General features: G+C 33.7%; 3 protein-coding genes across 3 annotated transcripts; 2 read left to right on the plus strand and 1 right to left on the minus strand.

Annotated features, from left to right (window-relative positions):
• Positions 1-1,891: 1,891 nt before the first annotated feature.
• LOC114268099 (protein FAR1-RELATED SEQUENCE 5-like) lies at positions 1,892-2,776 on the plus strand. Its single transcript, XM_028209217.2, has 3 exons — positions 1,892-2,053; positions 2,312-2,454; positions 2,563-2,776. The coding sequence occupies exons 1-3, from the start codon at positions 1,892-1,894 to the stop codon at positions 2,774-2,776; spliced, it is 519 nt and encodes a 172-aa protein (XP_028065018.2).
• A 5,551-nt stretch (positions 2,777-8,327) lies between these two features.
• LOC114267963 (BTB/POZ domain-containing protein At5g03250) lies at positions 8,328-15,453 on the plus strand. The gene is made up of 4 exons (XM_028209069.2): positions 8,328-8,673; positions 11,661-11,730; positions 11,901-13,112; positions 14,735-15,453. Exons 1-4 carry the CDS (start codon positions 8,624-8,626, stop codon positions 15,215-15,217), a joined length of 1,815 nt encoding a protein of 604 aa, XP_028064870.2. The 5' UTR covers positions 8,328-8,623; the 3' UTR covers positions 15,218-15,453.
• Positions 15,454-16,323: 870 nt separating this feature from the next.
• On the minus strand, positions 16,324-18,988 carry LOC114267974 (laccase-11). The gene is made up of 6 exons (XM_028209079.2): positions 18,798-18,988; positions 18,542-18,693; positions 18,190-18,434; positions 17,950-18,078; positions 16,802-17,725; positions 16,324-16,694 (listed from the first exon to the last, which is right to left on the minus strand). The coding sequence occupies exons 1-6, from the start codon at positions 18,909-18,911 to the stop codon at positions 16,564-16,566; spliced, it is 1,695 nt and encodes a 564-aa protein (XP_028064880.2). The 5' UTR covers positions 18,912-18,988; the 3' UTR covers positions 16,324-16,563.
• Between the last annotated feature and the right edge of the window lie 2,855 nt (positions 18,989-21,843).

The raw sequence follows: 21,843 nt of genomic DNA on the forward strand, positions 1-21,843 counted from the left end.
TCTTATTTTCTTCTCTCCTAATTTAACAAATCTTTCCTTTTATTTTCTTTTCTTTTCTCTTCTAGGTAGGGGTACTCAGTAGATATTTTGATCTACCTAAACTGACCGGACCGAACCGATCCGCCACATTTTGGATAGATGCGTGATGATACATAGACTGTTACAGATTGATTTTTTCCAATTTGCTTAGTTTTGGACGGATAGTGGATTTAAGATTCCTTTGGCCGCAGCCGAACCGCCAAACCACAAGTATCCCTAGTAATTTATAAGACTTTGTGTTTTCAATTTGTTTAGATATTCTGTTTGTATTTTCAAATAAAAAAGAGTTTAGATATTCTATTATGTTTTCAATTTAAAAGTCCTTTTATCAAATGACAAGTGTTAATATTTGATATTTTATGGTAAAAAATATAAGGCTCGATTTTGTCATTTTTAAAAAAATCAAATTAAATAGTTTTCGAATAAAAATAAATAAAGGAATAGTTTTGATGATGCATGATTTTTTTATATGTATTTATTATTGGTATTTGACAATTTACTTGATAATATTTTGGTTATGTTGAGTTAGATTGTTATCCAAAAAAAAAAATGTTAACAAGTTGTTGTATTATGTTCAAAATTTGTAAAAATTTAAACTGTCAAACCGATTTGCATCCATCTGCCAATCCGCCAATCCGAATCAGCCAATCCGACGGACAGATTCCAATTACCGGTTGCAACTAAACCGCGAGCACCCCTACTCCTAGGTATCCAAACATATATATATATATATATGTTTTTTGCTATAGGATAAGACATTAGTAGATTAATAAGTTAGGTTACAACGAAAATGTTATGATCACTTTATCTACTTGCAGTTCTGATTCAGACCACTAAAACACAAGCACTAGAAGCAACTCTAATTACGTGGCAGCCAACAAGGGAGCTAAAATCACACCTTCATATTACAGTGTGTGTGTTTTACGCACTGTGAAAAAAAAAAATATCCCTTTCAAAATGTAAAACAAAGAGAGAAGAAATCGTGTTCCAATTTTAGCTCTATTCCCGCTGAAGCTCTATTCCAGGTGTAGAGATTTCCTCCGTGTCCCTCTCATCTACCGTCCGGCGTTCGTTTGCTGTCTTTGTCACCGTCTTTGTCTCCCTCCCCGTCTTCCCTCTCTCGCTCAAGCATTTGTAGATCCGTCCTCTGTCGTCCCTCTCCTCCACCGTCCGACGTCTATAAGTTAGTACACCGTCCAGCGTCTTCGTCCGACATCTTCTCCCTCTCCGATTGTCATCCCTTGTCCAAGTCAGTTTCTCTTTGGCTTTTGTCCATCTCTCTCTCTCTATACTTACACGTATACATATATATATATATATATATTTCATTATAGAATACAACTACAATTTCCTATTATATATATATATATATATATATAAACATACATTGAAGAGCTATTTTGTTTGGAAATTGTAAGAGCTTGCATTGTGAGAAATTGTAATAACAGATTATTATTTGTTAGGAAAAAATAAATAAATAAATTGAAAGGGTAATATGTTATGATCTGTTATTAATTTTTGAATAATCTATTGTAATGAAACATACAAGAGCTTGCATCATTCAAGAGCTTTCATTGTTAGAAATTGTAATAACAGGTTATTTATTTGTTAGGAAAAAATAAATAAATAAATTGAAAAGGTAACTATTATAATATGTTATTAATTTTTGAATAATCTGTTATGAATAGCTTGTACCATTCAAGAGCTTGCATCATTAAAATAATCTGTTATTAACAGATTAATAACAACCTAAATAATGATTAATTATTGAACAAATTAATAACAGTTATTCTATTATTCTATTATTCTATTAAATCATTTGATTTCATATGGTATTTTTGAATTAGCAGAAATGGAGATTGATTCGAATAGTGGTGAGAATCCTTTATTAAATGAGAGTGAAAAAGTTGAGGAACCTAAGAGGGGTATGTGTTTTAGCTCAAAGCAAGAAGTGTACACATTTTATGCCAAATATGCTAAACATGTTGGATTTTCCATAGCTTATAAAACTCAAGTTTGTAGCGATGATGGGGAATTAAGATATTTTGGGATTAAATGTTCTTGATCGAGAAAGAGAACCAAAAAATCAGAAGTAAACCCTCTAAAGCCATCTCTGTCCACAAAAATTGATTGCAAAACAAGGGTACGAAGGACCTTACAAAAGGATGAGAGATTTATGTTAACCATAGTTAACCTTGACCATAATCATGACTTGATTCCCACCGACTCACGTCATTTTGCAATGAATACGAAAATTCTTACTTTTGTAAAGAGAAGATTAGAAATTAATGATCAAGCAGGGATTGGGATGTCTAGGAATTATAACTCAATGGTTGTTGAAGCTGGGGTTTATGAGTTATTAACATTTGATGAGCGAGATACAAGGAATTACATTAATAAAGCTAGAAGATTGAGGCATGAATAAGGAGATGCCGATGCATTTCAAAAAAATTTCTTAAGGATGCACGCACAAAATTTGAGTTTCTATTATATGATTGATGTTGATACTGACTTTTGCATTAGAAACTTGTTTTGGGCAGATGCAATGAGTCGGGCAGCTTATGAAGAATTTGGAGATGTTGTTTCATTTGACACAACTTATCTCACTAACAAATATGATATGCCATTTGCTTCGTTTGTAGGAGTTAACCACCATGGACAGTCGATTTTGCTTGGTTGTGGGTTGTTATCTAGTGAAGACACTGATACATTTGTTTGGTTATTCAAATCATGGTGAAATTGTATATCAGATCATCTTCCAAAAGCTATAATAACTGATTAATGCAAAGCTATGCAAAATGCTATAGAAATTGTCTTCTCAAATACTCGACATCGATGGTGTTTATGGCATATAATGAAGAAAATTCTGAATAAATTGAAAGGCTATTCCCAATATGAATCCATGAAGTTGGCTTTGCAAAATGCAGTGTATGATACTTTCACAAAAGATGAATTTGAGATGAGATGGAAAGAGATGATTGTTGAATTTAACTTTATACGAATCAATGGTTGGGGGTATTATATGATGAGCGACATCGATGGGTTCCTGTCTATGTGAAAGACATTTTTTGGGTTGGTATGTCAACTACACAACGAAATGAGAGCATGAATGCTTTTTTTGATATATATATGTCAACCCGAAGACTACATTAAAGCAATTTGTTGAACAATATGAAAATGCCTTGAGAAGTAAGGCAGAGAAAGAGAAGAAAGCTGACTTCAAGTCTCGACACAAAGCGTTTGATTGCCTAATTGTGTATGGTTTTGAGAAGCAATTTTACGATGCCTACACCAACACAAAATTCAAAGAAGTGCAAACAGAGATAAAGAGACTACTTTATTGTAAGTCGTGTCTTATGAAAAAAGAGGGTTCAATTTGCACATACTTTGTGAAGGAAGTCGTGGTAGTTTTTGGGAGGATAAAGAATGTGGACTTTATTGTGTATTATAATTCGATTGAAGTTGATGTTCAATGTATGTGTCGGTTGTTTCAATTTAGGGGGTATCATGTGTGCTCACTCACTCGTTGTGCTCATTGCAAGATGCATAAATGAGGTTCCAAATAAATTCATTCTACCACGATGGAGAAAATTTTTGGATAGAGGGTACACATGTATCAAAACCACATACACTGGCTTTGGGGATGATTTCAATGCAAAGGTTTATGATAAGATAAACAAAAAATTGATTGGCATTGTACAAGTAGTTGGGAACTCTGAAGGTAAAATCAAAATTATCGACCGTAGGTTGGATGAAATCAAGGCAAGAGTGATGAAAGACGATGAGGGTGGTGGGAGTAATGTACCAGCTGATACTAGTAATGTGCCATTTATTACTAGTAATGTACCATCTTCCCCGATTGGGAGCATTAATAAAAAAACAATCAGTAATACAAAGTTGTTTAGTCCTTTGGTTACTTGTCGAAAAGGTCGTTCAGTTACAAAACGAAAGGTCGCCAAAGTAGATCAAATAGCCAATCAATTGAAAGCAAGCAAAACAAAACATAACAAATCAAAGGTAAATTTCATGGTATTCTCTATTTATTTTTCAATATTGTATCATTTCTCTCTATTGAACTTATCATTTATCTCTACTCATTCATCTTGGTTAATGTAGGGTACTAAGGTCCTTGGAGCTCAATCTCAACCTCAACCTAGTACACGTAGAAAGCTTTATCCTTGTATGGTTGTCATGCAAAATAGTATGTATGTTCCGGTATGTGTACATAATATGAATTTACATCGATTAATTTATTTTATTTGTCAATAATGTATAGTAAACTATTTTTTTCATGTCATTGTAATTGAATAGGGAGAAATGGTAAATGCGATTGGAGGCACACCCGGAAGTATGGACATTATGAGAAGACAAAGTTTGATGAATGCTCCAACCCATATTTATGGAGTCGACACATCTCTTACTCCATCAGAATGTATTGGAGGCACATTGGAAGTTATTGACATAATGCAAATTCAATAATCTATGAGTGCTACGAATCAAATTTATGGAGCCCTACCATCTTCTTTTGTTGATTTCAATGTACAAATGACCGAAATGAGTCTCATTTTCGTTAGTTAGAAACTTGTAATTTTAACTTGGAGTTTATTTTGTGGTGGGAGTAATAATGCATCTTTCTTTGTTACTTGATGGAGCATAATTTATGAGATTTATAAAAATTTGATGTTGCTTTGTTGTTATATTTGTTGTCTAGCTCTATACAGATGTGGATGACAATATGATAAAAATCTGTTACAAATTTGATTTCAAAGAATCTGTGTTAAAAAATCTCTGTTGAAAATATGTGTTCCAAAATTTGTTTTCAAAATTTGGCTTCAAAATCTGTCTTCAAAAAGCTATGTTCAAAATTGTGTTGAAAAACCTATGTCCAAAAATCTGTCTTCAAAAACTGTGTTAAAAAACCTGTGTGAAAAAATCTGTCTTCAAAAAGCTATGTTCAAAAATCTATGTTGAAAAACCTGTCTTCAAAATCTGTGTTTAAAATATCTATCCAAAAATCTGTCTTCAAAATCTGTGTTGAAAAACTTGTGTCCAAAAATCTTTCTTAAAAAATTGTGTTCAAAAACCTGTGTTAAAAAATCTGTCTTTAAAAAGCTATGTTCAAAATATCTGTCCAGAAATTTGTGTTAAAAAATTTGTGTTCAAAATCTGTGTCCAGAAATCTGTCTTCAAAATTTGTGTTGAAAAATCTATCTTCAATCATTCTTCAAATAAACAAACATATAACAACCTGTGTGTAATCATTCTTCAAACAAACAAATAGATAACAACCTGTGTCCAAAAAAATTTCAAACAAACAAACATATAACAACCTATGTTTAATCATTCTTGAAACAAACAAACATATAATAACCTGTGTTCAATCATTCTTCAAACAGACAAACAAATAACAGATTACATCTTCATACTTCTAAAAAATAACTGTCATATATCATAAATCTTCATACATATCATCTATTTCAACTTCTAACTGTCATATAAATTATTATATCTTCATAACTAATACAACACAAATTACAAGGAAGAAGAAGATCCTATAAATACAACACCAACTTCGATTTATGTCTGTCTGCAATTTTTGCATCTGCGCGCTCTGAAATTGTAGTTGTTCGCTTTGAAATCGAAGTTGTTCGCCCATACTTCAAAGTTGTTCGGTGACAGTTGGTATATTGTCCATTTGCACTTGTCTTTCATGTCTACATTGTGAATTTGTAGGCAAACACCATCCAATAAAACCACCGCAATCATGACAACAGTAAAATAACTTGTTTTTGTTTCACTCCGTCTTAGAAATTTGAATAGTTGCTTTTTTCCGACATTTAGGACAATTTTTGTTGCAATATGTCAATTAATCTGAGGTACTGCTGCTCACACTTAAAGTTGATATCTACAAAAATATGAAGCCAAATCTTAATCAGTTAGTGAATTGAATTCTTGAAACAACAATTGAATTCTTGAGACAAACAATTATTCTAACACTAATCCAGTGCATATACACCCTAATCCAGTCCCATAAATATATACATGCATAGAAGATACAGTAGATCTTTGTCCCTAACATATCGTTTGAGATTGTTTGGGTTCAAGTATGAAGATCCAAGACATGATTTTTCTTCCAAAGAAACTCAGTTGCAAGAGTAAATGATGCACTAAAGGATGTAATCATGCAGGTTAGAGAATCAAAATGAGCATTTGTTTCATAATAACCAAACCAGTGCAAGATCTAAGATATATATGATTGCAAACTATAAGCGATAAAATTGTATCAGTTGTAGAGGGAAAAAGTGAAGTTTAGGATTTATCAAGGCTAAATAGTCAGGCCTTGGAAACTTGTGAAAAAAGAAAGAAAATAGAGGAAAAGGGAAAAAATAATCTGAAGCGACAATGCGAAAAGGGAGTTAATTAACATTTGAGATGACAAAAATTGTTTTACTTATTGAGATTAGGAGCTCAAGAAGATTAACACACTCATGCACTGAGCTCTAGCTTTGGACTGGAATTGCAATAATATCTTCAAGGGTCATTGTTTGCAAATGCTTAGTGTTGTTTTTCTTATTCTACTGTCAAATTATGTTGTATAGTAATTGAATTAAAGTCTTCTTGATTCCCTATAGACTTGAGAAGAGGATTCAGACTTGAATTCTAGTTACATGGTTTTATTTATTTACTTAGGTTAGTAATTTAATTCATTAAAAGGAGCCAAAGAAAGTGTGAACCATGTAGATGGGAAGAACACAAGAGCTCCTCAAAAGCTAGCCCCCTTTAGAGCTTAAGTCTCCTAAAAAATCTGCAAACTACGAATTTTTTTTAAGCACCACCAAAACTGGAATGAGTTGAGTATGACATTCTTCTAATTGAGGAATCCTTACCTCTAGCTCCTTATTAATATCCCCAAATTTCATGCATTTACCAAATGTGATGTTTGAATTCAATTCCAAATCAATATCCCTAAATTTCATGCATTTACCAAATGTGATGTTTGAATTCAACTTTTATTGCTAAGCGATGAAACTTCATCTTTCCTTATTCTTCTTCTAATTGTGAAAATTTAAAACATTTAAAAAAAGATTATATGCATTTATCCTCAATTACCTAACAATTCATAGGGCATTATCTGTCACACCCTAATAGTTAAAATTGTCTAAATTGAAATAATAGAAATTAAGGTGAAATTTGGATCAAACTACAAAAGCTAATCCATTAAAACAGATTTCTTAGCACAAATTTCAGCATCCTTATAAACCCTAGTATCATTAGTCACAGTGCCCACCACTATAGCTAATCCAATGTAAAATTCAAGCAAATCGAAATCAAAATCAGAATCAGAATCAGAATCAAAATCAAAATCAAAATCAAAATCCTCCTAAACAGATCAAATCAAAATCAAAGTCACAAAAATCTCAACAAATCAGCACACACACACACACATATATATATATATATATATATAGAGAGAGAGAGAGAGAGAGAAAGAGGACCTATTGAGAAGACAGATCTGTCCATAAAAGACACGAAGTCGAGAGAAGCGAGTCTGGTAGAAAGACGGAGAGAGACTCTGTCGTCGTGAGTGACTCGATCGTCATCGTTATGAGAAGCGACAAAAAATAGTCTGTCGATCGTCGTGACTGAGGACTGAGGGAGGCTCCGTTGGCGAGAGACTCGATTGTCGCTGGGGTTGGAGAGCTGCGCTCGTCGGGAAGCTTGTCAAGAGAGGGAGAGAGAGAGAACAGAAGGAAGGAGTAAATAGAGAGAGAGAGAGAGAGAGAGAGAGAGTCTGAAAATGAATGTCTGAAATGAAAATGAATTTGAAATTTGAAATCAATGAGAAAGAGAGGGAAAATGGCGAGTTAGTAACAGTCTATCTACGCTGACACCACGCCATTAGTGGTCTGTTTAGTAATGTCAAATTAGTGCTACGAAACATTTTTGATCTACTTGAACCATGAACGTTTGATATTCTTACCGCCCAAACAATAAGCTATATGAACCACTGAACTGACTACAATATCAATTATAAAAATATATAATTTGATAACAAATTTTCAAAATAAATATAATTTTGTAACAACAATGTTAAAGACACATCTTTTGTATTTATAAATACATCCACAATAATGTGACAAGGATAATGAATATCATATTATTAAGTATTTAACTAATTAAAAATTGACACTCGTCAAATTACTTCATTCTAAGTTAAATTGTAAAAAAATTTTTATAAGAATTTCAAACATTTTCTTTTTTATAAACCCACCTTATTAGCAATATCAAAATAAACATGGCCATAGTGTATACATATACCCCTCCAATGTCACCATTTCACGTAATCACATCCACCGATTCCTTCTCCCCCTTCGCTCCCTCCTGTAGACTCGGAACCGCTCTATGACTCTCTCTCTCTCTCTCTCTCTCTCTCTCTCTCGATCTGGATACAACTACCAGAGCACCACCTCCATTTTCACTTTTTTACGCATCCCTTCTTTTGAGTTTCTTCCTCTTCAGCCAATTCCACTCTCATGCTCGTCAAAGTCTAGGAAAAAGAAAACCACTATAATTCATATCCTTCATGAGGCTTGGTTCTAAATCCGAAGCGATTCATCGTGAAGGCCACACTTGGTAAGACAGTTGTTTTACTTCTATCTAGTTGTTGAATCGAACTCCGTTTTTCTTGTTAACTCGATAAGATGGTTTTTTAAGGAAATCAATTGACATGGGTTGTTGTTAAATCAGGAAATGTGTAATGGGTTTGTCCTGTTTTCCAATTTGGAAATTGAAAATCTGTGGAGTTACAGTCCACATGCATTTGGATGTGATGGTTTTAGAGTATTGGTGATATTTGTGCATGAGTTGTTTGTTAAAATGCCAGTGTGGATGTGAGCTACCATGGATTTACCTTATGTTGAGGAATCAATTCTGTTAGAATTTAGTTTGCGATGAAATCTTGTTGTCACTTAGATTACATTGTACATGTCTTGCTGTTGAAGACATGATATACTTAATTGAGCTCACATTTTGGACTTTCTTTAACATCTGTCATTCACAAATCTTGGTATATAGTTCAACTTATATCAGCCCCATGCTTAGGAGTTGTAATGTACAAAACATTTCCACATAATTTTTTTTTTTATCGGCAAAAGTCAGTAGTTAGTTGTTAGATTAGCACCTTGGGGGAGTTGAAACTCACACTCATACACCTTGTAAGAAAATCTTGCCCTCCTATTCCACTCCTAGGAGTGGAACCCAAGACCTACCATTAGGAGAGACTGGGTGGCCAAAGGGCTAGCCAACTAGGCTAAAGCCCCTTGATTGCATAAACTTTATCTTACATTGTTTACTAAATTAGTTCCTTCTACACTAATTGTCCTAATCAACTGAGTAGAAAGCATTAGCCAATATAGGCGTTTACATTCAATGCCATTCATGCATTTGAGCTTGGACATCTCAGCAAAGAGGCTTATGTTGTTGAATTTTAGATATAAGTGGACTTGTTGAGAACTTGATTGTCTTGGAAACTTGATCAATTATTTTTAATTGGGCAAATCTCACTTTACCCCCTTGTGATTTGTCCCATGTGCAGATTACCACCTTCATTTGGAAATAACCACATAACCTCCTTATAGTTCGTGGACTGAAGTGTGCCGTTAGGCTTGTCAACGATGTAATAAAAAAGATTAAAATACCACTGTATATAAATAACATAAGTGTGTGAACTATACTTTACCCCCTGTGCTTTATTCCATGTGTGATTTACCCATTTGAAATTTGAAAATGAGGATATAGCCCCCTTATCTTTAGCTCGTGTTTCACACTTGCTATTAAGTTGGATGGAATGTTTAACAGTGCACTTTAGTTCACAAATTACAAGGGGGTTATGTAATTATTTTCAAATGAGAGGGGCATAATCTGCACATGCACAAAAGTGCAAGGGGGTAAAGTGAAATTTGCCATTTTTAATTTAATATGGCAAAATTGTAGATTTTTAAAATGAATGTATTTTTTTTTTTTTTTTGAAGAACTTGTATGCATGCCTTGGATTGCAGATTCAAAGAGCCTCAATTGGACTATTATAGTAAAACGTTAGGTTTTGAGCAAAGAGAATTGAGGTTGAGAAATTTTTTGTAGACAAAAAATCTTGAAGATAATGGATTTTTGTTTCATCTCAGATAAGGACTAAGCATGCTATTGAACCTCACAAATCTTTTTGCATCAGTGTATTTTTTTTCCTTTTAAATCATGTCTCTCTCAATTTAGTTGCATTCATTTTTTGAACATGACCAAATTAAGCACCCCCCCAAAAAAAAAGACAAGAAGATTAGTTTTTAGTATTTTGCACACATTTTAGTCTATCCAACCGAACCTGCCCCATCTGATCATCAAATTATGGGGTAGTAACTACATTATCAGTTATTGCTACATTGCTTTAGCTAAATTAAGGGCTATATGATATACATAATATAATCCTTATACAATAGTGATGTCATACTGAAACATGTTTAGTGTTACAACAGAAAGTTTCAAATGCACAATTGATGCAATAAAATAAAAAATCAAGTGAATATAGGTTAGGAGGTGAATGAAATAGATGGTTCGTGTCAAAATTATGATATGCCTTTTTGTACCTTTCTATGTGCAATAGTTTTGGAAGTTTGTGAGAATCTATGAAGCATGGATATGGATTCTCTAAGGAGTATGCAAAGTACTGAAAATCATTCTTGCAATTATTCTAACAATTATACTCTAATGTTATTCACAAGAAATGACATATATTAATATCAAGATAGGTCAGATACTTTAGAGTTAGAGTATCTAGAAAGTATCCGATACTTGTTCAAAATCAAAGAAATTAATTTCTATTGTGGATACTTATCAGTGAGTATCCTAGAGGCTAGAAGTATTGATATCCCATATGGGTATGATTTTTTTTTTTTTTTTTGATAAATAAAAGTTAATATTTATATCCCTTATGGGTATGATATAGATACAGATCCCTTCTAGAAGTATTTGTGCTTCATAGGTGAGGATACTCTTCATTTTCTTGGCATATCTGATAACTTTCATGGCTATATAACTGCATGCACAAATAATAAATGCTGAGCGTGCCTTGTAACATGTAGAATTTTTTTATTTTTTATTTTTTTATCTTATGTTGTCTGTTGATTTATTAGTGGTAATGGTTGAGTCCAGAGGTTGTTAGAAAAGTCCCCATAAGGGTTGTTGAATTAATAGCTGCAGCTTGGTTATTTAAGGTCAAAACCTGATCATATTCATTGCATGGATTTAATGCTGGGTTCCACAATGTTGGATATTAAAATACTAATGATTGGGCAAGGTGGCCATGTGTGTTAATTCTATTGGCTAGAAGTGGCACCTGCATGCATGGAATGGAACTGCAACTGAGTTATTTCGTAAGTGAATTGCTACTCACCTTCTGAACTAACATGGGTGGTTGGATGTTCGTAATCGATCAGAACTGAAATCACAGACCATTTCCCACTGTGCTTATGGTCCTCCATAAATTTTCTTAACATACTGTATCACTTGATACCTCAGAGTAAATGTATGGTTGTATAGTTTCATAAAGCCTCTTTATGCTCTCTTTTCAGGCATTGCACAACTGGGCTTCCAAGTGATGTCACTATTGAAATTGGAGAGATGTCCTTTCATCTTCACAAGGTGCATCTTATTTGGTCAAGTTTTAATATATTGTGTGAAGCTATACAAATTTTATCCATATACTTTCTGCCACTAGAAATTGCTTGATTTTTTCAATCCATTCAGCCCATTGCATATCTATGCTAAATTATTTATGTATTTATTTTCCTCCCCATTTTGATATGCTTCAGTTTCCCTTGCTGTCAAGAAGTGGGCAATTAGAAAAGCGTATTGGAGAATTTTCCAGTGATGATGGATCAATTTGTGTGTTGCAACTTCATGACATTCCTGGTGGTGCTAAAGCATTTGAGCTCATTGCCAAGTTTTGCTATGGTGTTAAAATAGAGCTCACTGCTTTAAATGTAGTTGGTCTTAGGTGTGCAGCTGAGTACCTTCAAATGAATGAAGACTTTGGAGAAGGAAATCTCATTGCCGAAACAGATGGTTTCCTTAATGAAGTCTTTGGAAATTGGGCAGACACAGTTGAGGCTCTGAAAACCTGTGAAGAAGTGTTGCCATTTGCAGAAGAGCTCCACATTTTATCTAGATGCATAAATTCCTTGGCAATGAAAGCTTGTGCAGATACAAGCTTATTTAATTGGCCTGTGTCGGGCTCCAATAACATGCAGAGCACAACAGGCACAGTCTTATGGAATGGAATATCTACTACAACTGAACCACAACCTGTGGGTGATGATTGGTGGTATGAGGATGTGTCCTTTCTTTCTTTACCTCTCTACAAGAGACTGATTAAGGCTGTCGAATTAGGAGGCATGAAGCCTGAAAGAATTGCTCGTTCCCTCGTGTATTATGCTAAGATGTATCTTCCCTTGATGAGTAAGCAATCAAGCTTCAAGAACATTAACCCAGGGTCAACCATATCTGTTCCTCCTGAGGCAGATCAGAGGGCTCTCCTTGAAGAGATTGTGCAGTTAATTCCTAATCAGAAAGGGGTTACACAGACTAAGTTTCTGATTAGGTTGCTCCATGCTGCTGTGATCTTACATGCAAGTCCTTCATGTAGAGAAAATTTAGAGAAAAGGGTCGGGGCTCAATTAGACCAAACTTCCTTGGAAGACGTGCTAATACCAACTATGGGCAACTCAGTGGAGACCGTCTATGATACAGAATGTTTTCAGAGGATTCTTGATCATTTCATGTCAATGGACCAGTCTGTAACTGCTCCATCTTCTCCCTGCATAGTTGAAGAGGGGTTGATGGGAGAGGCCTCTTCATTGACCTCGATAACCCTGGTGGCCAATTTGGTGGATGCATATCTTGCTGATGTGGCCCCAGATGTTAATTTGAAGTTCCCAAAGTTCCGGTCACTTGCTGCTGCCATCCCTGATTATGCTCGGCCACTTGCTGATGGCATTTACCGTGCAATTGATATATATTTGAAGGTAAAAATTTCTAAATTCTTCTAGAAAATTTGTTGCAAATTACTATTATCTTACAAATGGAGTGATGAAATTCAAGAAATTTGGACTTTTAAAAAATGTTAAAAATTTTGCAACTTTTATGAACCTAGAGAACTTAGTCTTCCAGACAATTTAGCCTTCACACATATGGGATCTATAAGTGAGTGCGCTAAACAGACTCAGATTGGGTAAATGGAACTGATAGATACTATTCAGTAACAGAGTTTACTTTCAATTTTTGTACAATTAATATTTTTCTAGTAAAATAACATTAGAACCTGCAATCAGTTTTGATTTTACAAATAATGGTGGTGAGATCCTTATCCATATATGTGGAAAACAAAGTGAATAATTTCATATATGTGATGTCCCCATAACCGCAAATGGATAGATCAATTCAATCAAGCTATTAGTCCTCTTGTGAATATGATAAAACGATAGAAGTTATATTGATACTAGTTGCATAACTCAACATTTTATTAAGAAAGTTCATTAGCACTCAACAACACATACTCATAGACACGGTCAAATGTTTACTCCTTCACTTAAAATAGTTTTCTAGAAACAAAAATATAAGCATATTTGGATATCTTTACTTTATTTGTAGTCAAAGAAAACTTAGATGATTGGTCTCCTGCATATGCCACATGGTCCTTGCATTGTATCCTAAAATAGTCACTACTTGCTCAAGTAAAGCCAACCTCAGCCCGACTCCTTCTAAGTGTACTAAATACGAATCAGAAAAGAGCAGAAGAAATGAATGGACTTTCTGGAGCTGAAATCAAGATGCATCTTGTATGGAAAATGCATATTTGTTTCGGACTTCTCATTGACTGTAATCATGCTTGCTTAGTCATTTGTAAAGTTAACTCCAGTTGACTAAGTTTTGGCTTCAAGATTGTTAATGTATAAAAAAGTGTGTTGCCCATAATTTGCCCATGCCTTGCCTATCTGTCCATCTGTTGCCCATTGTACAGTCTCTAAGCCTATGCCTACAAATAGGCTTCTCATTGTATAGTTTTTATTTTTTCTTTAAAAAAAATAAAATAAAATTACAGATCCAATATACAAGTTCTCTCTTCAATTCTCTAATTCTAATAGAGATAAAGCTCATGCTTTACAGTGTATCTATATCTCTTGTTCTTTTTGCAGAAGATATAATGAATACGAGTTAAATAAATCCATAGTACTCTATGTAACCATCTTGTCACTATGTATGTATTTTCCAACAGATTCTTCAAATTTTGAAATATTCTTTCCTGTTTTGAAACTACGGTCAAGGAGTTGACCTTTGGATGGATCTTACTATAACCACTCAATCTCTCTATCATGTACTGGGCTTGAATGAATTTTGTATGTCTGATTAAGCTCAGATTTTGTACATCTGGGTCCAAGTTGAAATTGCTTGGCCTTCACTTAGTCTCCTGTGGTCATGTAAGATCTCACATTTCACATGCAAAAACAAGCTAACACAAAGATTTCTACTAAAAGCAAACTGGAAAAGGACAATTCCACAAATTTTGGATCTAGACTGTACTATCTGTTAGTAAGTTAGGTTTAAAGTTACGTACTTATGAGAACACTGACACATTTCACAACTTCAGGCACATCCTTGGCTGACAGATTCTGAGCGAGAGCAAATCTGCAAACTCATGAATTGCCAGAAGCTCTCATTAGAGGCTAGTACCCATGCAGCCCAGAATGAGAGGCTACCTCTCCGAGTGATTGTCCAAGTTCTATTCTTTGAACAACTTCGGCTGCGTACCACTATTTCTGGTTGGTTCTTTGTCTCTGATAATCTCGAGAACTCACAAAATCCCAATGCAAACCGTGCACTCGCTGCACAAGACGGAGCTGTGGGCATTGATGACGTGAGTGAACGCGTTTCTGAGCTTGAAAAGGAGTGTCAAACCATGAGACGAGAGATTCAGACGCTGGTGAAGAGAAAGAGAATTTGGAATATTTTTTTCAGACGAAAATCTCAGCATAGAGATTCTAAAGAATCAAAGTCCTCGTGTGTAAAGGCACCACCACGGGCAATGGTGAATGGACAGAAAAATCATGAAAATGGTGCAGTAGGAAATTAATTTTGAAAGGTCAAATAACAAGATATCGTAGCAATATATATATATATTATTTTTTTTTTAATTTCCTTTTTTGAATTAATAGAGAATCAGTTTTTCTGATTATTATTACTAGATGGTTACATATCTGTGTTTATTCATTAAATAAAGGTCAGATAGGTGTAGTGTTGTTTAAATGGATGTTTGCAATTCCATTCATTTTTTATCCCATAGTTATATTTAAATGTTTTCTATTCAATATGAGCCTTATGATTACATTACAAGACAGAGGACTTCTAATTTGAATGATTCTTTTACAATCCATGAGCCAACCGTGGACTTCTGTTTTGTCAGCAATTGAACAATGATAAGAGTTTGGGTATGATTCGTGCAATATTGTATAGCTTTTTGGCCAATATATCTACTATTAAGTTAACCTTTCTTTTCCTGCTGTGTTCTAGAGTGATATGTAAGTATTGAGTTTGAATTATATTATTCTACAGATCCACGGAGACCGAGAGGCCATTCGAAAGTTGGCCTATTTCCTGATACTGCTATAATATTGGGGAAATTTAAACTCCCTAAATGGGTTGGCTTTTATAGGGACATTTCGGTTTGCTTTACAGTTAGAACTTTTGTGTAGTGGGGATTTTGTTCAATCATAATTGGGCTTAAGATGTTAATGTAAGGAGTTTCTATTTGCACACTACAATTTGTCCTAGTTCACACAATTTTTGTTGTTTGGATATCAACTTTCAAACAAAAATCAATTGTTTTTGAAGTTGATATCCATACAATTGATTTTTTGTTCTGAAGTTGATATCCGAATGATAAAATGGTGGGCACTGAAAATTTTGTGTTGTGTGAATAGGATCTTCCGTTAATGTAGGTATGCTTAGCTATATTAGTTATTCCCTGCAGTCTCGTCTTGTGTGCTTCAATTATATATATGTATATATCTATGCTTTTCCTTCAAAATGCCATACATTTATTTTATCTCATTCCTTGCTCTGCTTGGAACATGGTTAAGCCCTCACGTGTTTGCTTCATAATTTTGTTCTTGATGTTTGTCAGATCTGTCTTAATCTCCACCATTGGATCTTACCATATCCTCATCAAGATTCCATTAGTTTTCATAAAATAAAATATTACTTGAGGGTGTTTTATTTCATAAATGAAGGTCTAACACAGACCCCAAAACAATATCTTCCTGTTACAATTATGGAAACCTCATCCCAAACAGTCAGCTGCAACCTTTACCGGAAAATTTAATAAATAAGTAAAAGAGAGGAAAAAGGGGAAGCTTTCAGCTTCAATGAGAAAGGTTAAGATTTTTTATTTTTTTTTCCTTCCCCCCTGACTTACAACATCTAGCACAGTGGAAGGTCTTGTGGAGGTGGTAGAACAGATTCTTCTGCTGTCTTCCCATTCTCAACCACAAAAGCCATCTTTAATCCCCACATAGTATGAACTTCCAAATGACAATGCATGAACCATACACCTATAGAAACATAGATGGATAGGTTAGTATCAACTTTAAATTATGTGAGTTTTTCAGTGATTTGTTAAGGCATATGCACTACATCTATGCTTGTTTACAATACTTACCCGGATTATCAGCTCTGAACCTGATAGCAGTCCAACCGCCAGTGGGAACACCAACCGTATTCCTCTCAGGAGGATCAACCAAGTTGTATTTAGCTGGGTCGTTCTTGGGATCAAAGTTCCCAATCCCAGTCCCGACAACAAAAAAGTTGAACCCATGAAGATGAAAAGGGTGTGATTCGACTGAGATAAGATTAGTGTCTTGTAAGACCAATTCAACCGTTGAATTGAAAGCCAGCTTACTGAGCCTGGTCCCTGAGGTAGTTGCTAGGTTAGTAGTAAGCGGTGCACCAGTATAATTGAATGGAGCTTGAGGCTGGTCTGGAAAATCGGTTGTAAAAATTCCCGGGATGTTAAAATAATGAGCCTGTAAAAGCCCAACCTTGGGCATTACAAAAGTTATGTTGTTCAACGAAGCTTCTATTTTTGTTCCATTTTGGCAAGTTGGGCATGGGTTAATTCCTAATCCGATGGTGTAAAAAAGATGACGATCAACCTTAAGAGGAACTTTTGCTGGAAATTGTGGACTGTTGAGGCTTTTGAGTTTGCTATTATAGTTAAAGAAAAATTTGGTGTCGTTTGGAGCTGGTAATAGCGGTAAGCTTGGCAGAACTGTGTTAGGAATGCTTTTGTATTGTAAAATAGCCGTGGCTGTCTTGTTGTCCACAGGAACTGGAGCATCCATGAAAGGCCTGGTGGCCATGAAGTACCGGCTTGGAGGCTGGTCAGCTTTAACAAGAACATTTGTGGTCTGGCCAGGCGCAATCAGAATAGCTTCGGTTGTGAAGGGCTTGGTGTAAACTGCATCGATCTCCACAACTGTCATGTTATGGCCAGCTATGGCGAAGAAGAGATCATCATCAATTGCAGCATTGATGATCCTCAAGAGGTACGTTTTACTCGACTCAACCTCCATGGCAAATGTATCTGTTATAGAGAAAGACAATGAACATAAATGTATAGACAATGAACATAAATCAGTAATGCTACATACCTAGAATTTTTAACCAGAAATTTATCCAGAGAATTCGATATGTGGTTCAGAACCTGGATCACACATTATCTTTCTGGTAAAATTCTGGCACTGGGTGACCAACACTTGAAAAAGTGTTATTTATTTATTTTTTTTAAAAGCAGCACTAGGGTTGTACATTTCTCAGAGCATGGAAAAAGTGGTCCTGGTTTCCCATTGATTGTATGGGCATCAGAGAGTTGTGGTGCCTGGCCCAACTGATTAGCTTGGTTAATCATTGTTTCAACATCTTGATTCCACCATTCTCCTGCATGACAAATACGCGTCATATACATACTTGTTAGATATATATACATATATATATATATATGCATTAGTTTTAAGGTTTCTGATTGTTATCTTTAGTAGTATAACTGACCTAAGATTATGTTAGTTTCCTGATAAGGCTGAGGGAATGGAAATGGAGTTCCTTCCTTTGGCATGATAACAATGGTGCCATAGACTGTTGCTCTTAGCCATGAGATATGTGCATGCCACCATAGTGTTCCTCGTTGTCCCATGACAGTAATATTGTAAGTGTAGCTTTGGCCAGTCTGAATCGGACATTGTGTTATGTATGCAGGTCCGTCTGACCAGCCATTGCGAAATTGTTTCAAACCATGCCTGCTCATATATGCAAGCATGCATGTAAAATGAGTTTAATAAAAAGGTTCAAATGCATCTATATACATATATATACAAGAAAAAAGAAAAAGAAAAGAAAAGCGTACCAATGAATGGATATGTTGTATTGTGCAAAGTTGGAGACTTTTACAAGGAGTTGATCTCCTTCTCTAACAAAAACAGTAGGTCCTGGGAACATTCCATTCACCATAACGATTGGTTTGGAATGGCACAGCCTGCTCACATTCTTCACTTGTACCTGAGAACCAAAAAAGAAGAATGAGATCATGAATGTGCAAAAGATGATGAATGAAAAAAAAAAAATTAAAAAAATCACTTGTAGTTTAAGTGCATTGAACCTACATTGAAGTCGTACTTCTTCAATGCAGCGTTAGTGTGGCAAGAAAGGAAAATGAGGAGGAAAGTGAAGAGAGAGTGGCATCCTTGTAACCATCTATAACTTGTTGCCATTTTCATCTGATGAAAGTTGGTGCTCCTTGAGGAGTTAATAATGAGGTATGACTTATGAGTAGTGTTTTTGGTGTTGCAATGGAATGTTGATTTTATAGGGGGGCTGAATTGGCATAAGGGTAGGTTGATGGAGCTGGCATGGCATTGAAGTTTCAATGGACATTAGGTAAACAAGTCCAAAGGGCTGAACAAAGCTTTGAAGCAACTGTTTTGGTTGAGATATCCATGTAATGTTTGTTAACATTACATCTTTAAATGTCTAGTGTATATAATATTAGAAATAAAATGCTATGTATTCTGAAAAAATATTCAGTTAATTATTCAATTTGAATTAAGGGTGTAGATTTAAATGTGGTGTGGCCTGCGGCTCACCTAGAATTAGGTGGGATTTGACAATTGCTTTTTTAGAATTTAAAAAAGTGATGCGTTTAGTAATTCTTAAAAAGGTTATTTTTTTTTTTGGTTTTTTTGAACTTGCTTTTAGTTGAGAAATTACCCTACTACTGTTATAGTATTTTGGAAGCGCTTGTAGGGATACGGTGGAATGTTTAAAAGTATTGGGGGACAAAATCATTTTTTTCACAAATTTGTTAAAAATAGTTGATTTTTATGGAGAAGCTATTGCAAATAGGTTTATTTACTGTCGATTTTTTTAAAAAAGAAAAGAAAAATCTTTCTTATTTAAATTCTTCCCAAATAGAATCGGAATGTACTCATTTAATTTTTTTTTGTTTTTGTTTTTGGGAGTATTAATTAATAAGGTAGCATTTTGTATTGGAAATAGAATACCTTGAAAGGTGGCAATCTTTACAATATTTTTTGAATTGTATTGTTTCAAAATGCTAGTAATATTCACTAAGATCTGTTTATGCATAAGATATTGAGAACAGATGGTGGAACAATCAGGACATCTTGCATTTCATTCACATTTCTAATGAGCATTCTCCAAAGGATAGTTGGGATGTCTCTTTAATCACAGGAATAGAGTTCTTGGGCCTTCAACATGTTTCCTATGGTTAGACCTACCCATCGGGTTCTGACTGCTCCGGATCATGTAATAGTCATGCTATTTGGTGTAACTTATTATAAATTAAAAGTTAATAATCTAAAAGTAGAATGTAAAAGTATTCATCATCCAGTTTTTATAAATCAACTTTAAACTATTTGTGCTTAATAAAAAATAAATAGAAACTGTATTAAATAGTTTAACACAAACTTTTAAAATAAAAAAAGTTATAAATAACTCAGATAAGTTGTACTAAACCGTCAAACTAACTTGGTGAAATGAGATTAAAATTAGGATTTTGTAAGATCTTTCAGTGTTATGGCCGACCCGACCCGATAAGTTGATGGTGCAAAGAATATGTCTGGGGCTTGTTAGGTTGGGTGCTTAAAAAACGGTTTTGGTTGGTAGCTCGAAATTTAGGGGCCCGAATGCCCCTAAATTTCCATATAAGGCAACAAAAAAAAAAAACAAGGCAAAAAAAAAAACAAACTTATCCAGAAAAGGAAATTAGGACCATTAGGGCCACTGTTTTTAGGGCCATAATTCATTTTCCGTTAAAAAATTGATCACCTTTTTCCCAATGAGCATTGACCAAGCAATCTTCTAGAGCATGTTGGTGAGTTGAAACAATAAAGTGAATATTATAAAATAATAAACAAGTACAATGATTAAAATGGTGTGTATATATTTTTTTATGAGAGATAAATCATAGCTAATTTAGTAATAATACATAGGGTTAGTTTGGGATGCGAGTGGACTTTTTAATTTTTTTGACTATTTTAATCTAAAGTTAAAAAGTTTTGTTTGGAAAAGACTTTTTGACTTTTATGACTTTTGTGAGAGAAAAAATATAATAATTATGGGTTGGATGTGACATTTTATCTTATTGAATTAAAAAGTTTATTTTATTTTATTTTTTTGGGCTAAAATAGCCAAAAAAAAAACCAAAAAAATTTATGTCAAACGAGCTCATAATACTTTTAAGAAGTAATAATACATAATAGTTTTAAGAGAATTGATTAAGATTGTGATATTACTCTTGTAAGAAACTGCCTCCACTAGTACTTCTTATCATAAGAAAAACATATAATGACTCTTGCTTTTCAACTTACATATATTAATATAGAGAAAACTATTTGTCACCAAGTTTATTTTATCATTTTATAGAATAAATGTCATGTCTCTGTGTGGAATCATCTATCATATTTAAAAAAAAAATAAGACCTGTACAATTAGTGACGTATAATATCTTTCATAAGCATATTCTGTCATGAGTAATATATTAAGGAAAAATTATGAATAAATTATATTTTACTTTTAAGATTACTATTGAGTTATATTAAGTTTTAATACAAACAATTAAGTTAATTTTTATATAATGTTTTCAAAAAGTTCATTGGTCTATAACCATACATGTTATCTCAAGTTCCTCATTTAATATGAACAATAATTTCATAATGATATTGTATTAAAAATTCATAAACCACAATGGAAAAACATCATAAATAACTTTAATTTATTTAAAATTTAATAATAAAATATTTTTAATTGTTGGAATTAAATAATTTTTCATAAACAAAAGCATAAGTATAAAATTCATTAAATATCTAATGCACTGAGAAATACATAAATTTGTCATAGTATTATTTTTCATACCTCTTTGAAATTTTAATAGAATTTAACATTTTTAGATTTGTTACACTAAAAAAATTCATAATTTTATACTATAGTGGTTTCAATTCAATTGTAATTTATAAATTCTTTGAGACATTATTAACAATTTAAATTTTTTTTACAATTAAATTTTTTAATTTTAATTAAGTTATTTATTTTTTTTATAAAATTGTTGTTCATATTAAATGAGAAGAATAAAATTGAGATAAGATATATCATTATGTAACAATAAACTTTTTAAAAACATTTTATAACAAT

The sequence above is a fragment of the Camellia sinensis genome, chromosome 10 (genome assembly GCF_055761805.1).
Source record: "Camellia sinensis isolate YWXY chromosome 10, ASM5576180v1, whole genome shotgun sequence".
In the NCBI taxonomy this organism is placed as follows: domain Eukaryota; kingdom Viridiplantae; phylum Streptophyta; class Magnoliopsida; order Ericales; family Theaceae; genus Camellia; species Camellia sinensis.